General features: G+C 40.3%; 1 protein-coding gene across 6 annotated transcripts in view; it reads right to left on the reverse strand.

The window, feature by feature from the left end:
- Nucleotides 1–876: 876 nt before the first annotated feature.
- Nucleotides 877–19,607, reverse strand: part of cald1a (caldesmon 1a) — a 188,821-nt gene continuing 170,090 nt past the window's right edge. For 5 of the 6 annotated variants that reach the window (XM_068004781.1, XM_068004776.1, XM_068004777.1 and 2 more), the window contains 3 exons: nt 13,349–13,438; nt 8,672–8,732; nt 877–2,312 (listed from right to left, as the gene is read on the reverse strand). In XM_068004781.1, coding sequence (XP_067860882.1) covers nt 2,281–2,312; nt 8,672–8,732; nt 13,349–13,438 — 183 coding nt within the window. In that variant the 3' untranslated portion in view covers nt 877–2,280. The remainder of the gene's footprint in view (nt 2,313–8,671; nt 8,733–13,348; nt 13,439–19,607) is intronic. The other variant, XM_068004779.1, reaches the window with a different exon arrangement.

Genomic DNA, 19,607 nt, shown 5'->3' on the forward strand with positions numbered 1-19,607 from the left:
TTGTGCCATTTAATTGGGGGAAGGGCAGATGGAACATTGTCCATTCATTGGTGGTCAAGAGATGGAGTGGTGCCTCAGTCACTAATAGTTATACTGTGCAACTATCTATCTTCTAATCACTGCTGGATCCTACCTTCCAGGTTCATGTTCTCTTTTTCCTTCTTTATTCACACCCACAGTTACACTTTTCTGTAGCAGAGAAAGCTATGTGCACTCTTGCACTTTTTCTGGTAAAGACGCAACATCCAACTGTTTCAGACACTAATTTAGTTAGACACTTCACAATCATCTTCCCCCCCTCCCCAAGCACCAGAGCCAGCCCCGTCGTTGTGAACCTTACTTCCTCCCACCCGCTACGAATGCATAAATTAGTACGGCTGTATCTCTCCCTGTTGACAAGGAGATGCAACCCCATGCTCTGAAAAGCACGACCATCTCTGCAGCAAACATGTGCACAAAGTCCTTGAGAGATATGCTAATCTGAACACACAGCCTCTGTTTGGAACTAGGGTAATTTGAGGCAATCTGGAATCCCTTCCTAGTTGGCGTCATCACCCCCAGTGTTGCCTCAATGTCCCGATAAAAGGGAAGCAGGCCAGTACAACCAGAACATCACAAGAGAGGGTGGCCCATGGAAGGATGTCTATTTGTCCCCAACTCCAGAGTGATAGTCAATAACCTACTCCAACCACCTCATGCACAGTGTTACACACGTACAGCTTTGATTCGCGCATTCGATGCACCGCTGTAATATATCAATGCATGAAGTACTGTGTGAATCTGACAAAAAGTGAGATGTAAATATGTGTTAGAGCTAATTTTATATCAGTCCAACATTTATTAGTTTTCCAGCAAATAAATACTCCAGAAGTCAGCTTATAGAAATAATCTATTTATTGTGAATTGCCATTTTCATAATACATTGTTTTAAACATTTTTAATGAAAAAATGCAGTTGCCTAATACTCCTTAACTATTTGTGGTGTTCACAAAATGGTAGAAAGCAGACAATTTAAGATAAAAGTTGCATAGTTTTATTTTCAGACCTATACAATAATTGAGTGCATTTGCATTTCATGTTATATGTAAACCAAAAAAAAGTACAAAATGGTTAATGTTTCATAGCGAAGCAGTTGTTGCACATCTTTGGGTTGATTTTTCACCTTTATTTAACTTTACGCAGAGATGACTAACATACGCAAGGAGTGATAAAAGCCTCTTTTCCTATTCAGGCCCAAAATTAAACTGCTCTGGTCTAACGCATATTAAAACTTCCAAATTCCTTCAAAACCAAGACTTTTGAACTCTCCTGTAATTGTCACGTATGCAGGTTAAGATATGAATAAAAGTGTGATACATCAAAAAGGTATGCGGTACAACTCCTGTGACATGCATAGTGGAAGTTCAGTGTTTCAGAGAACTCATAACCCCTTTTTTATCATCTAATACCACGTCTATTCATTGTCCTATCTCCTTGCAGACACACACACACAAACACATACACACACTCACTCACACCTTAAAATATATTGTGTTACTTTTTTTTATAATTTTGAGGCAGATTCGATATTTTTTGTTTGATTGAAAACTCATTTTGAACATCTAAGGCCAGTTACAATGGAACTAAATTTAGTGAGAAAATGTGAACATTTCAAATACGCTGTGATGTAGGCTGCTATCTTGTTTATTACTGAATATATGATCTAGCGTTTTAAGCTAGTTAAAAGCATTCTATCTTTAATTAAACTACAAAGCTAGAAGTTGTGAATGTTATCTGTGATGAATCACCATTGCTCAGTGTTCCTCCATTCAGAGCAAAATGAACCAATCCATAATCAGTACCACTATTACAAATCAAATTTTAAACCCATTTAAACATGTTTAATAAAAATGTAAAAATTATGACATATTAGGCAGAGCACTCTAAAGTGAGAAGAAAGTCTAATCAAAAATCTTATTGGTTTTAACTTTTAACTCGTCAATTAATTAATGTTTCTTTTGCTATATTTAATTTTGTTCTAAAGTATATGATGTTTTATCAATATTCTAAATGTTCAAATTTCACAGCACATTCCTCTTTCGAAATAAGGGTCTCACTGATCTTTACAAAGGCGATATGCCTGTGACGATCAGTTGCAAATTGTATTTGTAATACAGTGCTAATACACATGGCTTTGACTGGGAAAATGTGAAACAATTTGTTAATAAAATATTACATAAATATAAAAAGCTCATCTAGGCATCTCAGAAACATATGGACCAGAACTCTATGACGACCTCTTTAGGGTTCGTTTTCATAATGTGCCATCCCTGCTGAAGAAAGAAAGAAAGATCGGATGAGTTTGTGTAATGAGTAAAACAGGACATGAAATGAACAAAATAACTTTACAATTTTGCTTTGTGCAGCAATATACATTGTATGTGAAATATAAACCATTTCAAACAAAATATGTCTCCTGTTTCGGAGATGTTTCATTTTAAATTTCATATTTCAGCTAGGTAGCATATGTAAAGAAAATTTTAAAATGTTTTTGGCATTAAGCATTAATCACAATAAATGTTGCCTGAATATGCAAAAGTATACACACAAATGTACAAAAAAAGCTGGGAAAAGATCATCCAGTCCATCTGCCCCAAAAAGCTGTTGAGGTTAGGTCAATTGAACATTTCAAAACTGAGATTGATAGATTTTTGTTAGGCAATGGTATTAAGGATTATGGAACCAAGGAGGTTAAATGAAGTTAAGTTACAGATCAGCCACGATCTAATTGAAGAGGGAAACAGGCTCGATGGGCTAAATGGCCTTCTCCTGTTCCTATGTTCCTACCCAAAAATGGTACATCATTGCACCATGCCTCCTGCACCCCTCCCCCTACCAAGAAAGGATGGAAAATAAAGCCAATTCAGAAAACTTTGGGAAATTCCTTTTTCATCCTCTAAAGAACATAAGAAATAGGAACATGAGTAGGCCATATGGCCCCTTGAGCCTGCTCTGCCCATTCAGTAAGATCATGGCTGATCTTCAACCTCAACTTCATCCCCATATTCCTTGATTCCCCAGAGTCCAAAAATCTATCCATCTCAGCCTTGAACATACTCAATGACTCAGCAACCATAGCCTTCTGGGATAGGGAATTCCAAAGATTCACAACCCTCTGAGTGAAGAAATTCCTCCTCATCTCAATCTTAAATGGCTGACCCTTTTTCCCAGGACAATGCCCCCTAGTTCTACACTCTCCAGCCAGGAGAAACAACCTCTTAACATCTACCCTATTAAGCCCCCACAGATTCTTGTATGTTGCAATGAGATCACTTCTCAGTCTTCTAAACTTTAGAGAATATAGGCCCATTCTACTCAATATCTCCTCATAGGACAATCCTCTCATCCCAGGAATCAATCTAGTAAACCTGCATTGCACCGTCTCTAAGACAAGTATACCCTTCCTTAGATGAGGAGACCAAAACTGTACACAGTACTCCAGGGTGAGGTCTCACCAAAGCCCTTACTCTTGTACTCCAACCACCTTGCAATAAAGCCAACATGCAATTTGCCTTCCTTATTGCTTGCTGTACCTGCATGCTAACATTTTGTATTTCTTGTACGAGGACACCCAAATCTCTCTGAATACCAATATAGTTTCTTACCATTTAAAAAATATTCTGTTTTCCTATTCTTCCTACCAAAGTGAATAACCTCACATTTCCCCACATTATACTCCTTTTCCACCTTCTTGCCCACTCACTTAACCTGCCTATATTCCCTTGGCAGGCTCTTTGTGTCCTCCTCACAGCTTACTTTCCCACCTAGCTTTGCATTGTCAGCAAACTTAGATACATTACCACTTGGTCCCTTCATCTAAGTCATTAAGATAGATTGTAAATAGATGAGGCCCAAGCACTGATCCTTGCGGCACTCCACTAGTTACAGCCTGCCAAACTGAAAATACCCATTTATCCCTACTCTCTGTCCACTAACCAATCCTCTATCCATGCTAATATATTACCCCCAACCCCATCAGCCCTTATCTTGCGTAACAACCTTTTTATGTGGCACCTTATCGAATGCCTTAAAGCAACTAAGCAAAACTGCAGGAAACCACAGTAACCCATAGTCCCAGCCAACCCCCAATTTACCCTCTATAACAATTTGAAAGGTATGTTTATCAAAAACACTGAACTTTTAAAGCATGTACATGTGGCTCTGATTTAGTGTCTCTGATATAGTATTTAACTGATTATATGGATCGGTAACATAACCAACAGACCCCTTATTTTCCTGATTGAAAAGTTATAAGCTTAGCGACTTGGTTGTCACTCAAATCTGCCAGCTCGGTTGTTGAAATTTCAATTTCCTGGCCTGGCAGCTGAATGACTCAGAGACATTCCTACCAAAAAACGCAGACACAAACTAACCCCTCCAAGACCACCAGGAATCTAATGCATGCCTGTCTCTCTCACTAGGCAAGCATGAATTCCAGTATAATTTCCTTCTCCCACCCCCCTACAAGAATCAAAACTGGAAACATACTGACAATGAAACTATCCGCCATTTCCCTCATCATCTACCAGGGATTACATATATAAGGCGTAAAAACGCAAAAAAATCCACTGAATGAGAAAAGGCCATTCGGGTCATTTGTGGTGAGAACAATGTACAAACAATAGACAATATTGTGGATCTCTAACTTACTCAACCTCCAATGGATGTGCAAAATCCCCAAAGACAGTTGAGAAAACCCTGAAATGCCTGTCTACACTGATACCTCCATTCCTTAATCCTGGCCAGCTGCTTTCCTCAGATGACATCACCATGGTCCCGGCAGTGCAGAGACCATTGTGTTAGATGAAGTATTTGTTCATCTTTACTAATCCTAATGTCCTTCAATTCCACTCCTAACCTTTTCCAACCCCTTTGAAGGAATTAAATACAAGGGTGGTCGCTCTCCATTGGAGTCTCTGCTACATAGCCACTATGTGGAGGAAAAATTTCTTCCAATCTCTAGTCACGCTTGAGACCTATTAATATTGAGTTGTGTCCTCTAATTCTATACTCACAGTCTAGAATAAAAAACCTGCTTAATAAACATGATCTGTGTCTTAGCATTTTGAAGATCTGGCTCTTGTCTCTCCTCAATCTTTTTTTCCCCAATGAAAACAAGTTGACTTCTGTGAGTTTTTATACTTGCTTTAGAGTCATAAGTCCCATAATGACTCTTGTTGCTACTCTCTCGGGGACCTGACATAAAAAAATTCCCTGACAAACAAACTTCTTCAAGGTGGCAGGATGCACACGCACAAATATAAAAGGACATATGCACATCTGAATCTAAGGCCTATGAATTGGGTTTGCAGAATGAATTTAAATCAAGGTAATATTGGCTGATTGACATTTGAGCTGCATGCATGTAGCATTGGAAATAAAACAAGTAAGTTAGAAGCACAAATTCAGCTTAAAGGGTATGATGTAGTAGCCATTACAATGTAGCCATTACAACCTGCTGGGCAGGTTTGGGAGCTAAATATTCCAGGTTATATGATCTTTAAAAAGGAGAAGCAGCAATATTGATAAAAGACACAATTGCAGCAGTAGAAAGAAGGGATTTCAGTAAGAGTGATCAGGCAGTGGAAACATTATGGGTACAATTAAGGAACAGTAAAGGATGCAAGACTGTGGTACAGGTTGTCAACAGACCTCCTGATAGTAGTGATGTATTGGAGGGATGTATAAATACAAAGAGCAAGCATGTAGCAAAGACAATGTGGTTATAATGGGAGATTTTAATTTTCACATAGATAAGGAGAAGCAGAACAATTCAAATAGTAAAGGCAATGAATTTCTAGAATGTATTCAGGACAGTTTTCTGGAACAATATGTTTTAGAAATGACAAGGGACAGGCCATACTAGATTTAGTGATGAGTAACAAACCAGAATTAGTTAACAATCTCATCGGTATGGGAACATCTTGGGAATAGTGACCATATTATGACTGAATTTGATTTAAGAGGGAGAAGGGACAAATCAGGGTTTTAAATTTAAGTAAAGCGAACTTCTAATGGATGAGAAATAAATTGACAGCAGTAAACCGGGCTGAACTGGGTAAACATACAGACAAACAGTGGGAAAAATTCGAAGTATTTTTGGGATACAAAACCAATACATACCCCTAAAAGATTCAGGCTCCACTTGTGTAGTTAAGCAACTATGGCCAACAAACAAGGTAAGAGACAGTATCAGGCTAAAAGAAAAGACTTGCAGAAATGCACGGAAAAGTAGAAATTCACCAGACTGGGCTAGCTATAAAAAGGAACAAAGGGATACAAAGAAAGTAATAAAAGGTGCATAAAAGGAATATTAAAAAACTTGCAAGTGATATTGAAGCTAACAGCAAAAGTCTTTATAAATATATTAACTGAAAAAGAGCGGTAAAGGGGAGTGTCATCCCATTAAAGACAGAGACTATAATGGATAATAAGGAAATGGCAGATTTGTTAAATGAGTACTTTTTATCTGTTTTCACAGTGGAGAATGAGGACAAAATACCAGTGGTACAAGTGAAACTAAAAATAAGTCAAGGAGAGGAACTTAGTGGATTTAATATAGAAAAATAGTAATGAAGAAAATAGTGGGGCTTAAGATAGACAAATCTGCAGGACCTGATGTTTTCCACATCAGGGTATTAAGAAAAAGGGGAAGAAATTGTAGATGTGATAATCATAATTTTCCAAAGCTCAATATAATTATTGATTATCAAAAATGAAAGTACATAGAATTGGAGGTAACCTTGTGATATGGGTTGGTAATTGGTTTTGAGTGGTAGGAGACAGAGGGTAGGGATAAAGGGAATATTCTCTGATTGGCGGGATATGAAAAGTGCTGTTCCCCAGGAATCTGTACGGGGGCCCCCAGCTTTTCACCATATATATTAATAGCTTGGATGAAGGAATGGAGAGTTTTATATCCAGGTTTGCAAATGACACTAAGTTAGGAGGCATAGTAAGGCATGTAGATGGGAGCAGGACATTATAAAGGGACACAGATAGACTGTGCAAGTGGGCAAGACTATGGCAGATGGAGTTCAATGTGGGGAAGTGTGAGGTCATCCACTTTGGATCCAACAAAGACAAACTGGAATATTTTCTTAATGGTGAGGGACTAGGAACTGTGGAGGAGCAAAGGGATTTTGGTGTCTGGGTACAAAAATCACTAAAAGCTAGTGCTCAGGAACAAAAAGTAATTAAAAAATAATCAAAAAGGCAAATAGAATATTGACCTTGATCTCAAGGGGGTTGGAATCCAAAAATGAGGAAGTCATGCTTCAGTTGTACAGAGCCTTAGTTAGACCCCACCTGGAGTACTGCATTCAGTTTTGGGCACCATGCACTGAATCAAGGTGCATTCTGGTAATTGTTGGAGCTAAATTTATGGGGAAGTTTTAAAAAAAATATTTGTTGAATTTTTAAATATATTTGTTTATAAATTTTATGGGATGGGTGAGGAACTGTCATGGAGGGTGTTGAAGAGACCTTTTTTTGGGAGGAAGAAGATGACTTTCATTTTGCCAGGTTCCCACCCCTTATATATCACCCCAGGGTTTCCTGGAAGGTTGTGGCACCCCCATCATTCCTATGCAAATGAGGCAGGGGGGCATTCCCAACCTTCCACCTGACTTTCCTGGACGACTATTAGCTGGGTGCCTCAATGCAGGGATCCAGGTTAAACAGTCCAGGACAGCAAATTCTGGCACTCATGGGCCTGAACAGGAATAGTGCACTTTCGCAGGAAGAGAAAAATAAATTAAACCTGACTGAGATGGGTAAGTGCTATGCAATAATCAGTGTTAAAAATTTGGGCTGACCACAGCCTGTGGTGACAATTAAATTAAGGTTCAAAAACCAACTTAGTTTTAGTAGAATGAAACCTAAATCTGTATCAAAATTGTTAGCTTCACATTTTTTTTGAACAGATCTCACAACGTGCCTTAATCTTCATCCGTGCTACTGTCCAATTATCATGTGTCTGGCAAGTTGTTAACATTGCTCAGCATATGCAATAATCAGGAATAATAACCAGCTGTTGTGAGGTATAATGATCTGACTCCTGTTTCTCTTTGGTTTCCTTCGTATGATATTTTTAAATCCCAGCGCAGCTAATGGGTGATTAATGGTCAATTCTGACATGCTCCTCATTTGAAAAGCACACAGGCCCACGTGCGATGTAGCAAACATGGTTCAGATTCCTATGTCTATTTAAATTTAGACAATACAATGCAAAGCTGACGTTTTAACATTTTAAAACATGCTCAGAGCAAAATAAACACATGATTTATCACCTCTTCTGTGAATATAGCAATTTGTAATTGAACAGGGACACAAAAGATGAACGGACACATGGCCTGCCATTTATCACTGTGACATGTCTTTAGTTGCCCTCTGAAGGGTGAGTGTACAGTTTTCTCTTAACCCTGTCGCTTACTTAATTTTATGATTTTTACAGCCTTTCTGCTGACGTATGTTAAACATTATTGAAGACACAATAAAAATCTAATGCTCAGCTGCTAGCAATCATTAGTAATAACTGTCAGCGTAGCCTGAAATAGTGTTGTGAACAAGTCCACAAGTACCTGGCCCTAATGTTAACTTTCCATTTGGAGTGTTTATGAAAGTCACTTACCATTAGTGTAACCACGGTGATCCCCCGCTGAGCCTGACTTGTACTTACTTCCAGCTGTAATCTGGGAATAACAAAGGACAGCGTTCATCATTTCTTTGGTGCTTAAATTATACAGTTTTGAGCCAAATTCCTCCTCTCAGGCAATACTCCCTTTTTGTCAGAGAATTCAATTATTTCTCTTGAGTTTGCCTATCTGCAGATGAATCGCACCCAAGTACTGACTTCAATGGAGAGTAAAATTGGGTGGGGTGTAAAACCAGTGTTGCACCTGGTTCAAATTGCTCCTATAAGTACATGAGAGCCTGAATAGGGAATCAAAATTTGAAGGCACAAAATTGGTATGTATTTTCAGGGGGGCCTGGGGCATGCTCCCTTGGGAAATATTGAATTTTTACATTAATAATTATGCATTCTGGTTCATTTTAAGTACTTTTGAACTTAACAATTGGTTTTTAATCTATAAAAGAACAGGAAAAGCAAAATGACATTTGGAATTCTCAACAAACCATCACTTACCCAAAAGTTACCTCAATTGTCACTCTCCTATATTCAAACCTCACTGCTCAGTTCACAAAGGCACTCTCAACTAATCACCAGACCTAGTACACAGAGCCACAGCACCCCATCCAACGTCCCATCCTTTCAGAGAGACACTGAGGTAGATTTTCCTCACCACCACCAGGCCATAAGAGCTTGGCAGGGTGGAAGCCCTTATTACAAAATTGGGCATAAGCTGCTCACAATTTTCCATCTATTCATTTTAATTGATTATGAGCAGCTTGTGCCCAACTTCACAATATGGGCTTCTGCCCAAGCAAGCTCTTATGCCTAATCACTGAAGAAGAGAACCTATTTCACTATCTTCTCTAGCCCTCCCAGTTTATACTGGCATTCTTCTCCCTCTCCTTCATCACTTTAACCTGGCACTTTCCTCACCCTCCAACCCAAATAAGGTGGCACTTTTCATCCACTCCCCTCCCCCCATTCAAGTTGGCCCACTCCTTCCTCTTGACCCCAAAGCACCGCTCCCAACCTTTTATTAAATTTGTTCTCGGAATGTGGCCGATGCTGGCAAGACTGCATTGATTTACTCCCTGGTTGACCAGGGAAGGTGGATCTTGTTCTCGCACTGCAATCCTTGTGGTGATGGTGCTCCCTTGGTGGTGTATGGTACGGATTTTGACCCATCAGAAATGAAGGAACGGTGATATATGTCCAAGTCAGGGTGATGTGTGACTTAAAGAGGAACTCAGTGATGATGGTGTTCCTGTGGCATTGCTGCTCTTGTCCTTCTCAGTGGTGGACATCATAGAATTGAGAGCTGCTGTCAAAGTAAGCTTAGTGAGTTGCTTCAGTGCATTCTGTATATAGTACATAATGTAGCCACATTGCATCAATGATGAAGGGGATGAAATGTAGCAGGGGTGTCAGTCAAACAGGCTTCTCTGTCCTGGATGATGTCAAGCTGCTTGAGTGTAGTTGCAGCTATATCTAGGTAAGTGAGGAGTATTTCATCACACTCCTGACTTGTTCCTTGTCGATGGTAGAGAAGTTTTGAGGGGTTGGGACATGAACCATTCATTACAGAGTAACCTGTCTTTGTCTTGCTCTTGTAGCCACAGTGTTGATCTGTCTTTGGTCATTGGTGACTCCCAAGATATTGATGGTAGGAAACTTGGTGATGGTGGTGTTATTAAACGTCAGGGGAGGTTCCTGAGCGTTTTCTTGTTGGAGCGAGTCAATGCCTGCTCTTGTACAACTGCCACTTGTCAGCCCAGATCTTGCTGTAGGCTGACATGAGCTGCTTCATTATCGGAGGAGTTATGAATGGAGTTAAACACTCGAATCATCAGTGAATTGCCCCAACCCTGACCTTATGACAAATGCAAGGTCATTGATGAACCAGCTGAAAATGTCTTTGCCAGGGATGCTGTGCTGAGGAACTTCTTTAGTGATGTTCTGTGGCTGTGATAATTGGTTCCCTACAACCACACCACCTTCCTGTGTGTCAGGCATGGCTAGCTACTGGAGGCTCCTTGCTATGGCTCCTTGGTGCCATATTCGATCGAATGCTGCCTTAATGGCAAGAGAAGTTATTCTCATCTTTCTTCTGGCATTCAGCATCAGTGAGTGGCTGGTTAATGGCGAGTCGATACCACTTGGTGTTACTACTGATGACTCCTGCTATCACTTTGCTGATGATTGGGAGGAGGTTGATAGGGCAGTAATTTGCTGGGTTAGATTTGTGCTGTTTATTTGTGGACAGGAGATATATGAGCAAATTTTCACATTGTCAGGTAGATGCGCTGGAACAGCTTGGAGAAAGGCGTGGCTAATTCTGGTGCCATGTTTTCAGCTTTACAGCCGGGATCCAGTTGGGGCCTGTAGCCTTTGCTGTATCCAATGCACTCAGCCCCTTCTTAATGTCATGTGGAGTGAAACAAAATGGCTGGACACTGGAATCTATTATGGTGGAGACCTTTAGGTGAGGCCAAGTAGGATTGTCCACTCGGCATTTTTTGCTGAAGACGCTTGCGAACACTTCAGTCTTGTATTGACGATGGGGACTAGTCCCCAGATGTTAGTGAAGAGGACTTTGCAGAGTCGACTGGGCTTAATTTGTTACCAGAGACTTGTCCTAATACAATGCCTCGTCATTGCCGTTAGGTTGGTAATTTTTTTTATTATTTTCTTTACATCTGAATGGTTTTCTAGACCATTTCAGAAGGCATTGATAGTCCTTCTGAACCAGTTGGGTTTTTAAGGACAATCAAGCAGCTTTAATGGTCATTTTTCCTGGTGCTAACCCACAAATTACTGTGGTAGGATTTGAACTCCTGACCACTGGGTTGTTAGTCCATACAATATCTACTACATTACCACCCCCCCACCTCCAAAGCACTTCTCCAAACTTCTCCCCTCTTTCCTCCAAAGTATTGCTCCCAGCTTCTATCCCCCTTCTCCCTCAACTTCATTACCATCTATTTAACCCTTCCTTCTATTGCCAATCATTTCCCTCCCCCTTCAATGCCCTTCTTTTCCCTCTTTCCTGTATTGCCATCAATTCACCTCTCTCTTCATTGCCCTTTCCCCTCCCTGTCTGGTTCATTTCCCCCCTTCTCTCTCCCCATCATTTTCCCCATTCCCTCTCTCTTTCATTTCTATCAATTTTCCTCTTTAACTGCCATCCACTTCCCTCGCACTGCAATGCACTCTACCTTCCTCATCCATTTCCCCCCTTTTCATCCATTCTGTCCCTCCCTTCATTAATCATTTCCTCCTCCTCTCCCCTTGCCATGCATTTCTCCCCTTCCCTTACCAACGATTTTGCCCCTCCCCTCACAAACCATTTCCTCTCACCCTTCCTCACCAAACATTCCCCCCTCCCCCCTTGCCATCAATTCTGCCCTTTCCCCTATCCAACGATATTCTCCTCCCCATCCCTTGACATAATTTCCTTGTCTCCTTGCCAACCAATACCCCTTCCCTACCATTCTCCCCCACTGCTATCTGAGTTCAGTGGCTAACACTTCTCTAATCAATACACTCCCAATGCTAATGGCCGAGATTCCTGCCTGTGCATACTGTACTTGGAAACTCCGGTTCTCACAATGGTTCCTACCTACAGTAGCAATTGGGCCATTTGTGCTGTGAATATGCTCACAGGAGGAGTGGGGTCCATCTGGTGCGCACTGAAGGAGTGGCAAACCAGCAGCCAAGTGGGTAGGGGCAGAAGAGGGCCTGATTGTGTTGATTTGTGCCAGCAAATGCTGACACACTGACTGGGCCCCCAAAACACCGGGTGTCATTGCAAAATACTGATGGATGGTGTGTATGAACATGTCTGGTGATGTAGTTAAGCAGCATGTTAGAGCAACTATATGCAGCACACACAGTGGTGTATACGCATTTACACTGTTCTGCTGACCTCCTGATCTCACCAATGTTCTGGGCAGAGCCAAGACACAATACTCCAGAGGGAAAACTGCAAAGAAAGTCATCTCCACGCTGCTCTCGTACACCTCGTACTAGCTGGATGAGAGCAACACTGGCAGAGAGAGGACTACATTCTTGACCAGAGTCTGGATGTGGCCTTTGAAGACTGGGCAGAAAATAAAGGGAATTCAACCTTTTAAAACATTCATCTGATTGTCTTGAAATGTTCTCTTTGTTCTACAGTACATTGTACTTAGTGAAATGGCGGTTCAATTATACAATGTATTTGTATAATTTGGCTAATTGAGAACTGGCAGCACTCACCAATACAGAGTAGCCAAGTTCAAGGGACGGTCAAAGCTGGGGTTTCAATCCAGCTTCTCTGAATGAGAGTCTAGTGTTCTAGAACTAATAGCAACTCTAGTGTTAATGAATGGAATTTTTAACTTTTGAAGATCCATTCTGCTACCAATTTCTCTCTTGCTGTTTAGTCTTTGATACCAGGTCTCCCTCATTAATCTTAGCACAAAATACCAATCAGGATTTTAATTTTTTGGTATGTTACAGGATTAAAATCAACAATTTCAGTATAATATTTGGCTATCACCCAATAACATTTAAATAGCTCCCTGGTGGACATTTTTGTTTTGCACACTCATCCCGGGGCTGTAACAGTTTACATCTAAATATAATGCAGAAATGTGTATGAATATAGAAATATGTCTCCTATCCAATGATAACCTTAGACGGGGTGGCTGATTTTCCATTGGAAGAATCAGTTTTATTCTCCCATAGGTTGCGTTTGCTCGATACATCTCCCGGTTTCACATCCTGCAATTAGAAATATAAAACATTGTAAGGTGGTTTTAAAAAGAAAATTGCAGATCAGTTACATTAACACAGGCACCGACCAGGGACACTGTGCAGTTCATCAATACTTGGTGACAGTGACAGGCATTCAACATATACTATCATCTTGCATTTAGTGTGCATGTCGAGCAGGAGGAGAAAAAACAAAGCACAGTGCACTTCTGTTAACCAGGCATCGCCTCCGTGTGTGATTTTGAGAGCAATAAATGTTTTAAAGCACTAATGTTATAATTTGCATATTGTATTAAAACTATCATCTATCAACATAAGGTATCGTGGTGACAATATCTAATGGGAAACTTACACAGATGACAATGTCCCTCGAAATTCATTTTCTGCAATTCTCCATGAACAGGTGTATATATAAAGAGAGGGGCATATGAAGTATTTTGGAGATTATTCGCCACAATGCCGTTTTGTATTTATTATTACAACAGTAAGTCAGTTCAGAGAGATTAAAACTTAAAGTTGCGGATCAGCTGCCCATTATATTTAAATCAGTGGAAATAAAAATCGGTCCATTTCTATAATTGGCATCTGATCTGAACACCAGTGTTACACCTGGGCAGCAAGTTGAAAGTCTACCCCAATGCTCCTTTAACTAAAATGTAGTAATTAATAAAAGAATAGTCAGCAGACTATTATTTGTTGCAGTGAGAATGCACTGGAAAATTTATACAGATAAGAGAAACTGCTTTTTCTAGAACCAGCATCGAGAAATAGAAGTTAATAGGGAAGGGTAGTGAATTTTTAGAAAGATATACACAAACTCACACAAGAGGAGTGGATTACATATGTGGTTACATTAGACGTGACAGGTTTATTTTCTAATTGATTTATTATATAGCATAGAAGGAAAACTGGAGTTCATTGGGTCCTATGCATATTGGCACCAGTTTGGTTAACAAATGTACAATACCACATTTACAATTTTTTGTTTTCACACGCTATCAGTTTAGCATTTAAATAAACGTACAATACAACTTACAGTGCGATAAAGCACCAGAGCAGGCACTTACTGCCAAATCCACAAAAGGAATGGCAGTTCGCAGCGCTGTTACATTTGGGAGCCATTTAGCAAGCACTTTATGCTTAAGAATTTCAAGAAGAAAAATAGGTGCATTCCAGGATTCCGGTGTTATTGATTAAAAGGAAATTTCTTTTAAAAAAATAAATAATTCAGAGAACTGGATGGGATAATAGATTAGCCACATTGTTCCTCAGGGACCTTGGTTTAAATTTAGCTCTGGCTGACATGATGAGAGCGATCTATAAAAGATGATTTAGATCTGTTGTTTTTTTATTTCTCGTCCCATTTTAAGTTTATTTTTCCTCTCCCTCTAGGACTGTCTTTCAGCACAGAATGTTCTCCAGGCCGACAGTCGGGCTTCAGTTTTCAGGCCTCTGTTATTACCGTTTTTTGAGCCAGGCGCTTGAAATCCAGTCCGAGATGACTCACGCCCTCTGTGGTGAAGTGTGTTTGGTGAATCTTGCTGACACAGCAGGATTGACATAAACATTTTACATGGAGACATTACTGTTCTATGGGATTGCAAGTGGAACAACAAAGTGCCAATTAACTTTGTGTATTCTTTAGCAAGAGAGGGTCTGGAGAGTTGGTCTGACCACTAAGGTCCAGATTTGCATATAAAAGAAATGCTGAACAGTATCCAATTACACAAACATGTTTTGCATTCAATTGAATATTGCATTTTAATTATAAATCATGTACTTTCCCCAATCTATACATGAAAAAGTGAAATGTAATTTTCCGACATCAAGTAAAAGACCTGAGGGTCAATGTTCAATGGTGGCAGAGCCATTAGTGCATTAGGTTGATTTATACAACTGATACAGAGGACTTTTAATCGTTCTCGCACCATAGTAGCTTAGGGGAAATATCATAGCTACACTGGGGAAGGGAGGCGTCAGCATTATCAGCATCTCATTCAGTTATTTTCAAGTAATAATGTTTCAATGTATGGATCTGATTCGGATGCATTTGTTTGGCAAAAAAATCACACATTGTACCACTAAATATAATTGTAGCCCTAGATAAACTATAAAACAATCAATGCAGGTTTACCTGATTATTCACAAGAATCCCTGACCACCAGGAAGTAGAAGAAAGAAAGAAGAAGAAGCTATGCCAACCAGATAGAAATGAACGAAGGCATGAAGAAAGGAAGTGGAGGAATCAACTGGGCAAGAGAACAGGAGAGGTATATGGTTACTAACTTCACATAAGATGTTCGTGCTTTATATAAGCGTAACACAGTTGGAGATAAGTGCAGAGATTTGTAAGGTAGGTACATTTGAATCACGGAAACAAGTTTCAAACTACGAAATTGGCCACTGGTAAGCATAAATTTTTAATCTCCTTGCAGTCTCCAATTCAAATTCTTTGGGGGGGTGATACCTCCCTCTTGTGGAGAATTCAATAACTACCTCTGGAACACACGTTACGCTGACAGTGGTTTTAATGTTTGTTGTTTCATTATTCATTACTGTTGCAAACCCATGTAAACTAAACATGTACTGATTTTTTAAAAAATACATTGTTTCCAATAGTGGATGGACTTCTTCAAGGCAGAACTAATCCTACCGGATTTTTATCCCTCTTCCCCTCTCCAAGCTGGAGCTGCACTGCCACCAATTAAAAATTGGAAAAACATAACCAATGAAAACAGGTGAGTTAGAATCTCAGTTGAAGCTAGGATTCAAACTCATGATCCCCTGACCTTGGTCAATACTGTAGAGTCTGAGATGCCATGTTCCTCACAGCCAAGTATCCCCGCCAGCTAGAACAAAATATTACACACAATGTAGACAAATCCTGATATATGCAATTTGTTACCAAACTTCAATTTGACTCCCTACTGGGTCAATAACAGTATAACCAACCTGCCGTATCGCAAGACAGGTTGTTTGGGACATTTGTTTCCCCCCCCCCCCATAACATAACCTATTGTTTGTGTACACTGCATATACTTATTATTCCCTTGGACTGAAACACTGGACATGATTGACTGGTGTGTAAATGGTTTCACCATGACACACTAATTAATGTCTGCAGGTAGCAGTTTTCAAGGAATGAAGTGAGCCACCAACAGAATAGAGATTACCCCCTCACACGTCCTACCCCCTCACACGTCCTACCCCCTCACACGTCCTACCCCCTCACACGTCCTACCCCCTCACACGTCCTACCCCCTCACACGTCCTACCCCCTCACACGTCCTACCCCCTCACACGTCCTACCCCCTCACACGTCCTACCCCCTCACACGTCCTACCCCCTCACACGTCCTACCCCCTCACACGTCCTACCCCCTCACACGTCCTACCCCCTCACACGTCCTACCCCCTCACACGTCCGACCCCCTCACACGTCCGACCCCCTCACACGTCCTACCCCCTCACACGTCCTACCCCCTCACACGTCCGACCCCCTCACACGTCCGACCCCCTCACACGTCCTACCCCCTCACACGTCCTACCCCCTCACACGTCCTACCCGCTGACTGAGACTACCCACTGACATCACAGAGCACAAGTCATTGCCTGCACAAAAGAATTGAAACAATTATCCTTTTCATCATTAAAATCGAGTTCAAAAGTGTAATGAATATATAGACTGCAATCCTCAGAGATGTAAAGGTAAGTTAGAATCCTGAGAGTGTAATAACGCCATCAGCTTCCTTCAAGCATTAGGGAGTGTTCTCAGACACTTCTGTTAACTAACATCAGTTGTGCATCAATGCATCCCTCAACTGCCATCAGTATTTCCACTATGTGAAAGTTGTTTGGCTGGCTGATGCATCATTACGTATATGTTTGTTAAATACTCAGTATAACAGCACAACTGAGATTGATGACTGTACTTTAATGTTCAATTGAAGAAGTGGAAAGTTTCAGTGACACAATTTTGACTATTGTTAACCTACCACCCAGAACAAACTGGAGAGATGTACGCAGAGCCTAGAACATCACTTGATTGTTACGTTGCCTATTGTCTAATACTGGCATTTCTTCAATTGAAAACAAATAACCAAGACTCAAATCTGAGGCTATCCTGTGTATGTACCGAAATATAGCAGAGAGCAATATCTAATGAATATAATGACTACTGTTCAATCCACAGAAAAAGAAATCAAAATCATTTTGTTTTACACACTTCTGGATACCTCTGGCATAATCCCATTGAATTACACTATGTAGAAAGGAATATAATACCATTTGTATGACTAAAGTTGTAATTTTATTGCAAAAGTGCTTGGTATTATTCACAGTCTTGCCACAACATGGTGATTAATTTAACAGACTCTCATGGACCATTTTCATAAGAGCTTGTCGCTGTCCTAGGGACTCGCCTGTTACACAGAGACAACCGTACTAGGGAGTTTATAAGAAGCCTCAGCACAGTATGGGGTAAATTTGATGAGGTGGCACTCCCACCCCTGAGCTTTGCATGACAGGAGTGCATGCTGGGAAATGGATGTCGAGGTCAGCGAAACTGAATCGCAGTCCACACAATTTTGAGTACACGAATCAGGTATTTAATGGAGGGAAAATCCTGTGGACTGTGAACTGGGCGCGCTGACCTCCATGCCTAACTTCCCATAGGCACAGGAGTAGGCCATTCAGCCCCTCGAGCCTGTTCCGCCATTCAATTAGATCATGGCTGATCTGTATCTTAGCTCCATTTACTCAGTCCACAAGATTTTACATCCTTAAATACCTGACTCGTGTGCTCAAAATTGTGCGGACTGCGATTCAGTCTCGCTGACCTCTGCACCTGTTTCCCAGCATCTTGTGAAGCTCTGCATTGGACATATTAACTTACAGAAATTATCCTTGTAAGTCAATACATCCGTCAAGTTTCAACTGATTCAGTGATCTCCACAGTTCTGCAGCTGTCTGGTAAACCAAGGTAGCAACTAACGGATCAAATAAAGAATTTAGGAGGAATTTCTTTACACACAGAGTGGTGAGAATGTGGAATTCACTGCCACATGAAGTGGATGAAGCAGATAGCATTGAGACATTTAAGGGGACACTTGATTCATACATGAGGGAGAGGGGCATAGAGTGATATGGGGGCAGAGTGGGAAGAGGTAATTAGAGTGGAAGGGGGCTGATGTGGAGTATAAACACTAGGGGGGCTGAATGGCCAGTTTCTGTGCTGTAGATACCATGTAATGTTACAGATGGGCAGATATTTGTTTATCCTGCGCTGTTTTTTGCAAAATGTGTGGTGTTTGTTCTGCAGGGCTGTGACTGGAACATTTAAAGTAGCACTGCCATTATTAAAGAGCGTTTGGTAAGTGTTTTCCAAATCCTACAATGTGATAATGAAGCATGTTGTTACATTTCAAAAACAGTGCATCAGATCCCACAAAATATCATGAGGACAGTGAGGTGTGGTGGTTTGTCCTCTCCTTTAGTATAAAGTCAGTGCCTTGGCCAAACCAAAAATTACTGCAAAGGATTTCTGACCCCTCGTTCCTCACACAACTTTCCATATGTCATTTTACATGGTGCCTGCTATACTAACCAAATCCTTCAATCAGTTAACTACACTGTAACATGGATCAAATGTTAGCTCCAAAACTGAAGTGTAGCAGCAATGTTCTTTGGATGCAGCAAAGTTGTAAAACATTCTATATACATATAACCCATTATATCATTCTTGTTACTGTCACTAGCAGAGCTAGTGAATGACTTTAGGCTGAGATGAAAAGACAGTCAAATATCACATGAATGGTACTTATTTTTTAAAAGTTGTTGGTTAACTAATTGATGAATACTTTGTTTCTTAAATTAAATGCAATGAAGTTTGGATAAATATCAGTGGCCTTAAAAGCTAACAGATATGAATAAGAAATATGGAGAACAATTCTTGTGGTGAACATCAAAGGCTATTAAGCATTTTACTCTTTAAGTATTAAATTCCTTCATTTTAAACATTGAAAGAACCACTTAAGCTTTGATCTGCCTATTTGCCCATGGAAGATACAAACCAATACATTTATGACTTAAACTACGAGGTTTTCAGTAATATACAGTCAAGCCTTGTTACAACAAATCCGTGGAGACTGACAAAATAATTCTTTTTATCAAATGTTCAA

Source organism: Heptranchias perlo, chromosome 24 (assembly GCF_035084215.1).
Source record: "Heptranchias perlo isolate sHepPer1 chromosome 24, sHepPer1.hap1, whole genome shotgun sequence".
Classification (NCBI taxonomy): Eukaryota; Metazoa; Chordata; class Chondrichthyes; order Hexanchiformes; family Hexanchidae; genus Heptranchias; species Heptranchias perlo.